General features: G+C 39.3%; 1 protein-coding gene and 1 long non-coding RNA gene across 4 annotated transcripts; both read right to left on the minus strand.

The window, feature by feature from the left end:
• Positions 1 to 4,978: 4,978 nt before the first annotated feature.
• LOC104436785 lies at positions 4,979 to 5,884 on the minus strand. 2 transcript variants are annotated; one of them, XR_005549438.1, is made up of 4 exons: positions 5,713 to 5,884; positions 5,359 to 5,494; positions 5,170 to 5,280; positions 4,979 to 5,067 (listed from the first exon to the last, which is right to left on the minus strand). It is a non-coding gene; the product is annotated as an uncharacterized LOC104436785 (long non-coding RNA). The 2 variants fall into 2 exon arrangements; XR_005549437.1 differs by having other exon boundaries at positions 5,626 to 5,884.
• Positions 5,885 to 9,746: 3,862 nt separating this feature from the next.
• LOC108958133 (disease resistance protein RUN1-like) lies at positions 9,747 to 12,396 on the minus strand. Of its 2 annotated transcripts, none has more exons than XM_039308731.1 (2): positions 12,248 to 12,396; positions 9,747 to 12,148 (listed from the first exon to the last, which is right to left on the minus strand). In XM_039308731.1, exon 2 carries the CDS (start codon positions 11,391 to 11,393, stop codon positions 10,221 to 10,223), a length of 1,173 nt encoding a protein of 390 aa, XP_039164665.1. In that variant the 5' UTR covers positions 11,394 to 12,148; positions 12,248 to 12,396; the 3' UTR covers positions 9,747 to 10,220. The 2 variants fall into 2 exon arrangements, with proteins under 2 accessions (XP_039164665.1, XP_039164666.1); XM_039308732.1 differs by having other exon boundaries at positions 11,200 to 12,148.

Consider the following 12,396-nt stretch of genomic DNA (forward strand, 5'->3'; position numbering starts at 1 on the left):
CAAGGTAATCCTCAAGTAACATTCTGCAAAAGATAGAGAAAGTCTCATCGAATGATGATCCAAAGAAATCAAGAAAGAATGACAAAGTTCTGTCTAGAACAACGCGAATGCCACCATCTAATTAATTCATTACTTGCTTATGTCTAGAACACAATTAAAACTTTCAGTTGAACTATCTGATTAACAGCAAGAAAAATTATTCATTCCAGAGCATCGGCAGTTCCCTGAAGCATCGGCCAAAACCAGGGTCGATTACGGGTCCCCCGAAAAGATAATGGGATCGATGCCCCAACTCCTTTGCAACCTTCTGTTTCTGAAGCTATCCTCAACGTTTCTGAAGGTGCTAGCTCTATCCCTAACTACCTTAAAAAGATGGTTCTTCATAGCCGGGACGGTAAGGGGTTGTTCTCTGAATAGGATGCTATTCCTATTTTTCCAAATAATGTGACAAAGAACCCCAAAGGAAAAGCGAGCAATGTATTTAAAGAAATCCTTACCCTTCAAGAAAGAGGTGGCCCAATGGAGATTCTCTCCCAAGACCTGTTCCGCCAAGGCAAATTGCATCTCGCCACCCAAAAGAAAGCAACACCGGCCGTGACGGAGCAATCAAAAAACAAATGATCTATGGAATCAGGCAACCCATTGCAGAATGTGCAGGATCCCCTCTCTATTCTACCATGAGACAATAATAGAGATTGTGTGGGCAATCTGCGCTTAAAATCAAGAAGGCTCCTTATTTTCTTTATACTCCTTGTTTTATCTAGAATAGTGTCTCAAGGTTGCTCTCTGGTATCAGTGTCTTCCAAACTAAGTGTGTACTTGCACATTTCCTGGAGATGCTTAACATTTCTGCTCTTCTGACTCTGGTGTTTTGTCTGAACCTTTACTTGATCTTAATTTTTCTTTAATGACGTTTTTCTATTTACCATTAATTACATACCAGCAAAGGTTGATGCTGCTGATCCTCCCGCAAACTCAATTGAGTTTCCAACGAGACCATCTATACAAACCAAACATGAGAATAGTCTTGGAATAAATCAAGTTGGACAGAAGTCTGGTAGATCTGGAACTGGTGGTTCCTTGAGGCCTAACGGCAATCTTGTTATAAGCTTCTCTGATGATGAGAGCAGCAATGATTCTGATGGGGGCAGACAGGATAGGAGGTCTGAAGATAAAGCTAAAACAGTTAGGATAAATGGAAATCAGAAGCCACCTATTTTGGCACGGAAAACATCGAAGAAGTTGGGATACCCTACTCGAGACTAAAACAAATGATGTACAAAAGATTGCCTTCTAGTTGTACATTTATACATCCAAAGATGAAGAACCAGGAAGCCAACAATGGATTGGTTCTGCACCTTCAATTGGGCAAGGAAGTGCAGGAAGAAGTTTGGGTATGCTCAACCAAAAATTGGAATGCCAGGAGCATGGATCTGATCATGTCGTAGGCCCAGGAAATCTTGAACTTCAGGACTTGTGGCAGCAGATTGCTCTATGGGAATCTGAGCTGAAACTTAAGTTAGCTCAACAAAACAAGCATCCGGTTTTAGGTTCTTCCGAAAACAGTTATAATCTTAACCTAAACAGGAATTCAGGTAGTACAAGCGTCACGACCTCTGCAGACCTCCCACGTTCTGTAGACTTCCCGCAATTAGACACAGAAGAGCCCTCTCATAAAAGGTTGAAGCTTGGTGTATCTTCGTATTCCCAGCGATATGTCGATCAAGTGACAACCGCTGCTAAATTGTGCCGACCTCCAAAGGATCTGTCGTTGGAAACCAGCAAGATGGACAAGATTCACCATGTTCCAAAGTATGACCGAACCAAATGTCACTAGATGTGAAATACAAGATAGTGAAAGGGTGGCAATGGCCTCAGCTAACCTACATGGCGTGGTCAAGGTTGTTTATTTATAAAATGTACAAGATCCTTATACGAGATCTAATAACCCTTGATTTACGTCGGTTCTCATCCAGGTACTACGTTGGGCCGTGGAGAGATGGGGACGTTCGCGAAGGCAAGACGGCCTTCCGGGAGAGCTGCTTCTTCACTCTGAGCAGAGAGAGCGGCTCCCTGGCGGATCCCACGACGCCCCCCATTGTTGTGGAGCTTTGGGATATTGGGGCATGGCTCGACCATCTTCGGTCGCTGAAGAAGACGGTGATGGGGGTATCATTTGATGACAACACTCCAATCCAAGAAATGGCGCGAAAACCTCGAGCTTTAACTGAGAGCTCCAACGACCGGGGATAGAACAAGAGTCCTCCTTCATGAGCACAAGAAAAGAGGAACGATTCGCTTAAAGCCGAAAAACAAGAATGATAAATTTTCAATTACTTTATTTATTTTTTTCAAAATTTATCTCTTCTTCTTTAAAATTTACCACGTTGCTGTTGTCAAAATGCTGATGGTTAAAATGACTACAAGTAGGATGGTAGATTAAAAAATTGGGAAAGAATTGAAAACTGAAGAATTGCACAAGAGAGAGAAGATGGGATTCAAGGTTCTATTAAGAAAACAACCAAAAGAGGAAAACCAATTAGGGTTTTCAAAATTGGTACAACTCCAATTTGCCGGAAAATTGTCAACTATAATCGATGGGTTCTTCTTCATCAAGCATATGATCGGCTAGTTCATTTTAAAAAGAGTTTAATAATTTTTTTCACTAGAATTGATTGGTTTCAACAATTGCTCTTTTTTATCAATGAAAAATTTGATTTGACCATTAGTTGGTCCTTGCTGTAATGAATATCACAAACCTTTTCTTACACTAAAATTGGTCAAATAAAATGTTTTGAACATTTTGAAGATTTCTTTTTGCCAAACAAAAATGTTTTCAATGCTTTATAGCGGCTGTGTTTTTTTTTTCCCTTTTTTAAAATTTCAATTAGTTTTCTAAGTACACGACAAAAATAGATCTTTAAATAATGGCCAAAATATTTATTGAACGCACGAATGACTTTTAAGTGTATCTTATAATAATTGATGTAATATTCAAATCTTTGACTACAGGAATAATAGGAACAAGTTAGAACATTCAAAATCACTAATATTATTCGTCTAACTTATGCTGATTGCTAAGCTAGTCTCACAGTGGCATTCTTTGATAAAATGATAAATAAATTCATTTTGTTAGGAAAGTACTTGTTATTAATTAGGCATTACTACTTCCACAACTAAAGCTAAAGATGTGCCTACAACTTTTTCTCGATGAACAAACAAAACTCCCCACGTACGTATATTGCCTATTGCTGAAATAGACCAAGGGTCGCCCCAATCGTTTCCTCTTCCCAATATTTTCAGCTTCCATGACAAAGAATGCAAGAGCTAGAGCTGCAGAGAACAAAGGCCCCTCCCCTATTGAAGTATCGACTTCAAGAAAAACGTTGTCCCTTGAAGGGAAATGACAAATAGCATTCATTAGTCTCATAAGCGCTGGCAAAATTAGTAATGCAAAACAGAATTTAGTAATGAGGCGCTTATTTCAGTCTGAATGAGTGCCGATCTTGTGGCGATACCTATTTCGTTGGTACCAGTTTTGGACCTTGAAAGCCTACATATCTTCTATTAAAAGGAGAGGGGAAAGAGGAAGCATGAAAAGACAGAATACATTCATATGCAGTGTGTTCAGTATCTCATTTCAGTCCGGAACAAGGCCTAGATCTGGTCCCCTATGCAAAATATGCAATCAAATTGAAGCCAGCTACGCGAGAGTTCTATGATGAACATCTTCGGTCCCACTTCAGACCACGATGTGAAATAGCATCATTCAGCTTCTTTTTTTTTTTTTTTTTAGGAGTGGGGGAGGGAGGAGGGGGCTCAAGGGGAGAGAGATCATCCATTCAACCGAGAGCATCTTCAAGCTCTCAAAATAGCCATACGAGCCATAGTTTCCTTGTACATTTGGTGACAACTTTTCTCGACAAGATCAAGCAGCTTTCCCAAAAATTTTGCCCACAAGTTCAAGATGTCATTGCTGTCTTTTGTCATCTGTTCCAGATGAGTCCCATTGACGGGTCTATTTTTGCCACCAAGGAGTTGGAAACAACCATTTAGGAGAGATGCTTCTCAGCTTCCTAAATTGATAATATAGAATTAACAGGTCATGCTGATAGGATATCATCCAAGCTTGTATAAATATCATCATATCGTCTATCATCCAAGCTTGATTTAATTAGTTGAGGCATGTGATTGATTAAAGCCCTCTACAATAGTGGCAACAGAACCCCAAAAAACTGAGCTCTTTTCCTTGAGTGAATCATACAACAGTGGTAACACAACCCAAAAAAACAGAGCTCTTTTCCTCAAGTGAATCATCTATGCAGAATTTCTAAACACATTAAGAAAGCTCTAGTAGCAAGATATACTTTTGTAACACATGCGGTGGTGAGTGTTGATACTAGCAATATAGCAGAGCTCCTCCATCCTTCAAAAGCGCATTAGAATTTCAGGCTCCGTGGGACAAGAAATGGTTTCACGATGCCAGACAATGACACTTATAGCCCTGACAAATATATTAGAAGAAATCGACTAAGCTGAGAGTACCCATATTTGTCAGTCAGAAATTCATGACAAGCCCTCAGCTTTCAATGCAGCAGAAACTCTTTTTCACTAATTCGAAACTTATATCCAATTCCAGTAAGCATGCCCCAATCAGGGATTGAAGGCAGGTAGGATGCTCACAGGTTAAATGAGGGGTCTAGGCAACAATTCATAAAGATTGACATTGATATAGAATATAAAAAAAAATGTTCAACACAATCAGGCCTGAATGCAGAGGCATAACAGCTCTGCAAGTCTCTTCGACGTAATCCTCGAGTAATACTTTGAAATGAAGATAATATTCTGCAGAAAATAGATTGAGTCACATCTGAATGATGATCCGAAAAGAAGAAAAATAACAATTCTGCAAGTACCAAGTTCAACGATTCTCTGTCTAAGAACTTCTGCTGCCTTCTCAACGGTGGACCTTCCAAAGATGTTTTCTCATTCTCAAATTCATCTTTGAAAGTACTCCAAAAAGCAGGCCATTGGATAACCTCCAACTTCAATTGTTTCAGAAGCAACCTATGTTCAAATATCAAAGGCATGGTCAACCAATTCTATAGCACATTATTGTGATATTTCAAGATGTACAGCCAATTACCCACAACAATTCATAGATGGTACCTCAATTGGAATTTTCTGAGAGATTTGTATCCTCTAAAGAGGCACTAAGAAGGCTTGACGCATAGGATCATGTGGTGATGGAACTGAGCACCAGCAGATTTTCCCTGGAATCTGCATTAAATTAAATCACAGAATCAACAGCTAATCCTTGAAACACACAGTGAAGACTTAACAATGAAAGAGCTTCACCAGTGTACACTGCTTTGGGTTTCCCTTCACCAATGTCCACTGCTCTGGGTTTCCTTTCACTAATGGAATCTCACCTATTGCCTTGTAGCATCGACATATCTCAAGTTAATCATTGTTGTGCAAGCAATACCTATACCTACATCGTTAACCACATAAATGCAGGGTAAACTGAGATGCGAGTACAAATCTATCAATTACATCTAGAACGTTAGAGTTTGCACTAAAGTAGAAAGGAACAAGAGAATGTGCCGTGGTTTGAACAACAACCTGAACACTAGGTGGCACTTGATCAGCAAAAAACATCAATTAAATGATAGTGGGCACATCACTAGAAAGAGCAGAACACCAATTTACCATATCATGAGTCATAGCATATCCATTTCAACTCCAGAAGTGACGAAATATCAGCTGGTGCTTCTTCCACAATGCTTTCACCTTCTTTAGGCTTTTTTTTTTTTTCTCTTTGGAAGGAATTGCATCAAACATTCTGGGGCTGATCTTCCCGGAAAGGATATGTCTTTGCACGAGACATAATCCCGGTGATCTAAGCACAAACGAACCCGCAAAATCCATCAATCAGAAAACCAATCATAGTAATAGTGCACAAAAGGCTAAACAAAAAACCCTTACTTGTTAAAATATAAAGGCAATTTTCTTCGTCTTTGCCATTGATCCAAAAGTTTCCATCCACAATTCAAGCCCATAAGGAATGCTGGACAAGGAAAAATCAATTACATGATTAGTGACAACAGAAGTGAACTTCTAGTTAACCCCAATTTCTTACATCAAATCAGTAACTTCTGCTATAAGACCATGATCTTCCTACATTTTTGCAAGTTTCTTAATCAACCGTGCTCTTTCAGTTTCGACATATATTTGCATGACAAAACTACCTATAGAAACCAAGAAACCACGGAACAAAAACAGATTATGACTAAATATAAGCTGCAATGGAATTTGCTTTCACATATTCACCATCCCATCGAACGAGTTAAGTATCTTAATTAACCTCTATCTTGGTTTCAAGATTTGCTGTCTGATCAATGTATTGTATAGCCAGTTGCACCATTGCTGTCACAGCCTGTTGATTAGAAAACAGCTACATGTATGTCACTGTCAAATCAAGTACATCTAGATCACAACTGAAAACGTTGATTTGAACTATTTTTTAACAGCGCGAAAAATTCATCACTCTAGAATGAAATATGGTCACAAAAGGAACCAAAAGGGGCAATAGCAAGATGCAATACAGATAAAGGTAATCTCCATGAAGAGGATCCCAGCCAATTGAAAACTTGTAAACAGCACAAGCACTATAATGTCCCCTTAAAAGGACATCATGAGACGTGGCCTGAACTAGACCCAAAAAAAAAGAAAAAAAGAAAAGGTAATGTGATTCATATGAGTATGAGAAAAGGTAAAAAATTTGGCCCAATCCTGGGATTAAGTCAGCTATTTGGACTAGGATTAAGAATCCCATTCTACATCTCCAATTGCTGCCGAAACTACCGAGCTAACTACAACCGAGCAAACTAAAATCTCCAATCTGGACAATCGATGAGCGACGCTGAGAGACCACAGGAAAGCTGGAGAGACGCGTGGTTGCGTTTACCTGGAGCGGATGGAGAGGGCGTTGCCAGCCATGGCGTCGCCTCGTCGCCGTCGTCATCTCCGCCGCGCTGACTGACCTGCCCGCCTGCCTGGCGGTGGATGGGCGGTGCAAACGGTGGCTTCGATCTTCGGGGCTGGGAAACCAGCAGGGCAACTGACTAGTAGCAACTTAGAGAGAGAGAGAGAGAGAGATTCCTCCTGGACCTTTCATTTTCTGTACCACGCCCCCATGTTTCAGGGGGAAAGGCGTCGCGGGAACTCAGGCTGCCCCCTACCCCCGAATGGTGGTGTGGACAGGTAAGGCGGGTTGGTATCTTTATCGAGGTCCAACCCGGCCTCTATCCAGTCTTTCTTGGAAGTCAAGCCTTTTAAGGTCTTGCTCAAGACCAAACTAGTAGTGACTTAGAGGAGAGAGAAAGAGAAAGCGAGAGAGATTCCGTAGACGTCGAGCCTTCCTTCTCTTCTGCCCCCCGTAGCTCTAAAGGTCTGCTCACGGTAAAATGATAAGCCCCGCCTAGAGTTCCAGGACTCTTCCAAGCCAAGTTCTGTCATCTGCGTACGCCTAAAATTCGACACGTCGGGCGATCCTTCGAGAGATGGGCATTTAAAAATACTGAAAAGTAGCAAGTGTTTCAAGTCTGACAAATTCGTCAAGGCTTTCAATTTTCTACAATTTCTAATACAAAGATTCGATAGTCCAATGGGAAGCTCTGGGACACATTTAAGCCGATGGCAATCTGTAAGACAGAGTGTCTTGAGACGGGTTAGCTGGGAAAGATGGGGCAAACACCGCCCCTGGCAGGTGATGCCTAAAATTGTTAAGCCGGATGGCAGTTGTGGTAATTTCCATAACTTTTCACAACCAAAAAGGTTGAGCACCTCTAGCAAAATCAGTTTGCATATATTATTACTAGGTGCTCGCTCCAGATTTTTACAACCCCTAGCATTCAAGATTTGGAGTTCTGCAAACATCCCAATGTCATCAGGCAATTTTGTTATGCCACTATTTTCAATACTCAAGACCCTCAGATTTTGTAAATTCCCAATGCTTTTAGGCAATTCCATAATCGATGTCCCATCTAATTGCAGTTCGATCAATGATGTCAAATTTCCAATAGAAGGATGAAGCTCTTCCAAATTCGTACAATAGTTAAGATATAGTTGCTCCAACCTTTTGAAAGCAGACAAGTCAGGAGTTCTTTTCAAAGATCGACAATTGTTGAGGCTGAGAAGTTTGAGCTCAGTTACCTCCTGGAAGAAAGAAAGAAAGAGTACGTCAATGCAAGTGGACTGTTGCAGCCTATGATTTTTTGCTGCTCCTTATGTATTTTACTTTTTAAAATTCCTAAAAAAAAAAGCATCCTCCTCTACTCCTTCGCGGTTGTCTTATTTTATTTTAAATGCCTCTTTTAGTAATGTTTGGCCACGTCAATGGATAAATGATTTTTGAGCACATCGATTGCGAAAGAATATTAGAGTGTACAAGTGCTAATTGTATTTATTTTCAAATAAAATTTCAAATGAGATATTTTCTGATTAGACATAAGCAACTTTAATTATCAAAAACCAAATGACAAATTCAAATGGAAGAGAGATACATTCATCGGGCACCATGTTTTCCTTCAGTAGTATCAAATTAAAGAGAAACAGCTAGTTTAATTATGAAAATCAATTTTCAAATGTTATATGTACAAGGGAAAAAAATGTTTAAGTTAAAAAAAACACTTTGATGCCTTCTTCACATCTTACCTTGAGTGGAACCCATCCTCCCCAGTCCTCTGAAATTGCACTGTCTGCCATATCAAGTACAGTTAATTTTTTCAAATGAAAGTTGGTCACAAAGTGAAATCCAAGGGACACTCCTTCCACAGAAGCACTCTTAATTTAGGAAGTACGCTTTGGAAATCTCCAGTGAAATTCACACCATCTGCTATAAGGAACCTCAAGTTGGTCATTTTTTTAAACTTTTTGGCAGCGTATCTTCTTCCCATACCACATTTGCCAAGGGAAAGGGCCTCAATCTTTCTGCTGCCCTGCAACTTGGAAACATTGTGGACCATAAGTTTTGAATGATGAGATGACACCAATTGATATAAAATAAAATGCATTGATTTCAATTTGCTGTCATACTACTATGGCGTAGGCTTCTCACTTTGATTTTTGTTAAATGAAAGGTTGTAGTTGAATATTATTTATCTAATCTATATAAAGATGAGAAGCTCATGTGGTTGTTTCCAAACTTTTTCTTTATCCAACTATACCTTTCGCAATTTGGACCTTATGAATTTCCAAAATTTAGGTCCATTTGCAATTACAATGGAAGGCCTCTCTTCATGCATATACTTAAATATATTTATCAAAATTAATGCCCTTCATATGTGAAATAACACTTCCTTTACTCCCATCATGTATATGCGAACCAATACAACTCTAACCGTTCAAATGCATCTACCAACTCTGCCACATATAAAAAGAAGCTATCAACTATTATGAAAAGTCTATACAGCATAAATAATGTATGTTTAAAGGGTTATATTGCATGGTTGCCCATGTATCATAACTAAATACAGACCCGCATCAACAAATTGGTGGTGTCAACCAGTGATTGACCACAAATGACTCAATTGCACAAAAAAGTGAGAGGACTATATTCAGCAAAAACAAAAATAGATGGGGGACTAAATTGCACAACCAATAATACCTAAGGGATACACTTAACCCAACTTAAACAAATACAAGAACCACCGACCAAAAAAAAAAAAAAAAAAAAAATACAGGAACCAAGATAGCTAAATCGTCACAAATGGATGGTCTCATTTATGATACCAGAACTCATATGAAGTCAATACTTAGTAAAAGAAAAAGAAAAAGAAAAAACCTCCCAAAAGACGAAAAGACTAATTCAAACATAAAACACATGCATCAAATAAATATCGAGGAAAGCATGGCCGAAACAATCTATAAATGTCAAGTTTTATCTAAGAGTACCCTGTCAAACATTCTGCTTTTGTAGTCTTGTTTTTGCATTGAAGTTACCAAAAGGAGAGTATTCTCATCACAATACTACCATGTAAAGATATATATCAATCATCCATAACCAAGAAATTGCTTCTCAATTATGATCTTGAATTAGGCAAATACTGCGAATTAATCAAAAGAGCTCCTTTGCTAGTAGATGCAACAAGTTTTGGGGACTCAGAGTGACAGTTATTTTTATTTCAAACAAGAAAGGGAAGATGCACCCACATTCATCAACTAAGACAAGTAAAGAAAACTCTTACCTCATTGCTATCAAGCACATCTAGGGCTTCCTGATGGTTCCACACTCTACTACGCTCTTGAGGCTCATTTGGATTTTCCAAACGAACAATTTCCCTTCCAAGATCTCTCAATTGATCATGCATCAATAGCCTTCCGTTTTTGCCGATTTTAATTAGGGACATAAGACTCAACACTTCAATCCCCCTCTCCGGAAATAAACCACAGGCATCCCATACGTAAGTTAGATCTTTTTTAGATGATCCAAAGGAAAAAAAGCAAGCAATATCCAAAAATATTTGTTGTTCCTCGTCATCTAATGCATCGTAACTTATTTTCAACTTCTCTTGCACTTTCTTATCAGGCACTTTCTTTAATTTTTCTAATGTATCTTTCCATACTTCTCTTCTCTTTCCACATAAAGATGAACCAATAACTTCAAGAGCTAATGGAAGCCCCCCGGTAGTAGATACGACATCACGAGAAAGAACCTCATAATCACTCTGAGGAGAATCCTTTTGAAATGCATGTCTACTAAATAAAGTCAATGATTGATCCATAGACAACTCATTAAGTAGGTATATGTAGCATTCCTTAGCCTCATCGAGAATGCTCTTGTTTCTGGTTGTAATGATGACCATACTTCCTACTCCAAGCCAACTACGGTCTTTGACCAAAGCATTCAAGTGAGTAGTACTATCATCCATATCATCAAGCATAACTAAGACTTTCTTGCTTGTAAATCGAGATTTGATGACACCTATTCCCTCGTCAACACTAGACACGTGACCTGAACTTCCTATTATATCATAAATAAGTTTGTTCAATATGCATTCAATACCCTGGCGCTGATATGTTTCTCGACTATTTTCCACAAAGCTACGATACTCAAAATGAGTAGAGAGCTTGTTGTATAACACCTTTCCAAGAGTCGTCTTACCAATGCCGCCCATTCCATAAAGTCCAATAATCTTTGTGTCATATAATTTATCATCTATTGAGCTCATAATGTCATTGATACGATCATCAATTCCCACCAATTCCTTGGGAACATTTAGTAGAAAAAGCCTTTTTAACTCGCTCATAACCTTTGTAACAATAGTTTTAACAAATGCTCCTTCGCGCCTGCCACAATAACAATTAATTTTAGTATAGGATGGCCACATTTATGTTCTTTATCACAAAAGATCTATTTGTGAGAAATTAAACAACGATTTGGTAAAGAATAATGTACCCATTATGAATCTTATCCGATTCCCATCCTTTCAAAGAACCAACTTCTTTGAGAGCTGCTTCCCATTCCTTCACTTCTTTGAGCGCTTTTTTCCGTCCCTTCAAAACCATTTTGTCCCCGTTCTCTTTATGTGCCTTGATAGCATCTCCAAATCTCGCCTTAAGATGGCGCACTTGTGAGGGTTTCACTTTGTAAAAGATAGGCCACACTATTTGTTGTCTGCTTCTCTTGCACTTCAACATCTGAGCCAACTCACGAAGGCACCATTTGCTGGAAGCGTAGTTCTCGGAGATAATTGGGATCAAAATTGTGGACTGCCTAATGCTGCAAAGAAGCTCTGGACCAATCTTCTTACCAACACGAAGCTCATTGTCGTCTATAAACACACAAATTCCTTTCTCAACAAGGCTAGTATAGAGATAATCAGTGAAGCCTTTGCGAGTGTCTTCCCCTCTAAAGCTCAAAAACACATCGTATTGATTTCCTTTCAACCCTTTGGTTCCGCCTTTATAATCACCTACATGTGGGGAAGTCGATGAGGAAGACACCTCGTAGATCGACGCTTCTGAATGAGTTCTTTTCATCTCGAAAGGATCGTAAACGAGATTGATAGAGGAGGAAACAGAGGAGAGATGCAAAATCCCAGATCTAGGACTAGCAGAAATGTCTCAGTGGTCAAACACGAAGCTACATTCAAACAGAAATAGAAACTCTCAGACAAATCATCAGAAGAAAATGGAGCAGTCAGAACAGGAAACAGAAAAAGAGGAAGGCGTCGTTGATTACTAGAGGAATGCTCAAACAGCAGAGAACAATCATTGCACGCGTAGTTTCCGCAGCTTCATGATTTTTTCGTTTTATGGGTCAAACACGTTTTGACACGCGTGTCCGGAAGATGGAGGGTGGAGGCGAAGGCGAGGGAGCAAAGACGAGCT

This window comes from Eucalyptus grandis, chromosome 3 (assembly GCF_016545825.1).
Source record: "Eucalyptus grandis isolate ANBG69807.140 chromosome 3, ASM1654582v1, whole genome shotgun sequence".
NCBI lineage: Eukaryota > Viridiplantae > Streptophyta > Magnoliopsida > Myrtales > Myrtaceae > Eucalyptus > Eucalyptus grandis.

Excerpts from the sequence above, each read along its gene's own strand:
- LOC108958133 (XM_039308731.1), bottom strand. The coding sequence starts at position 11,393 with ATGTGGCCATCCTATACTAAAATTAATTGTTATTGTGGCAGGCGCGAA.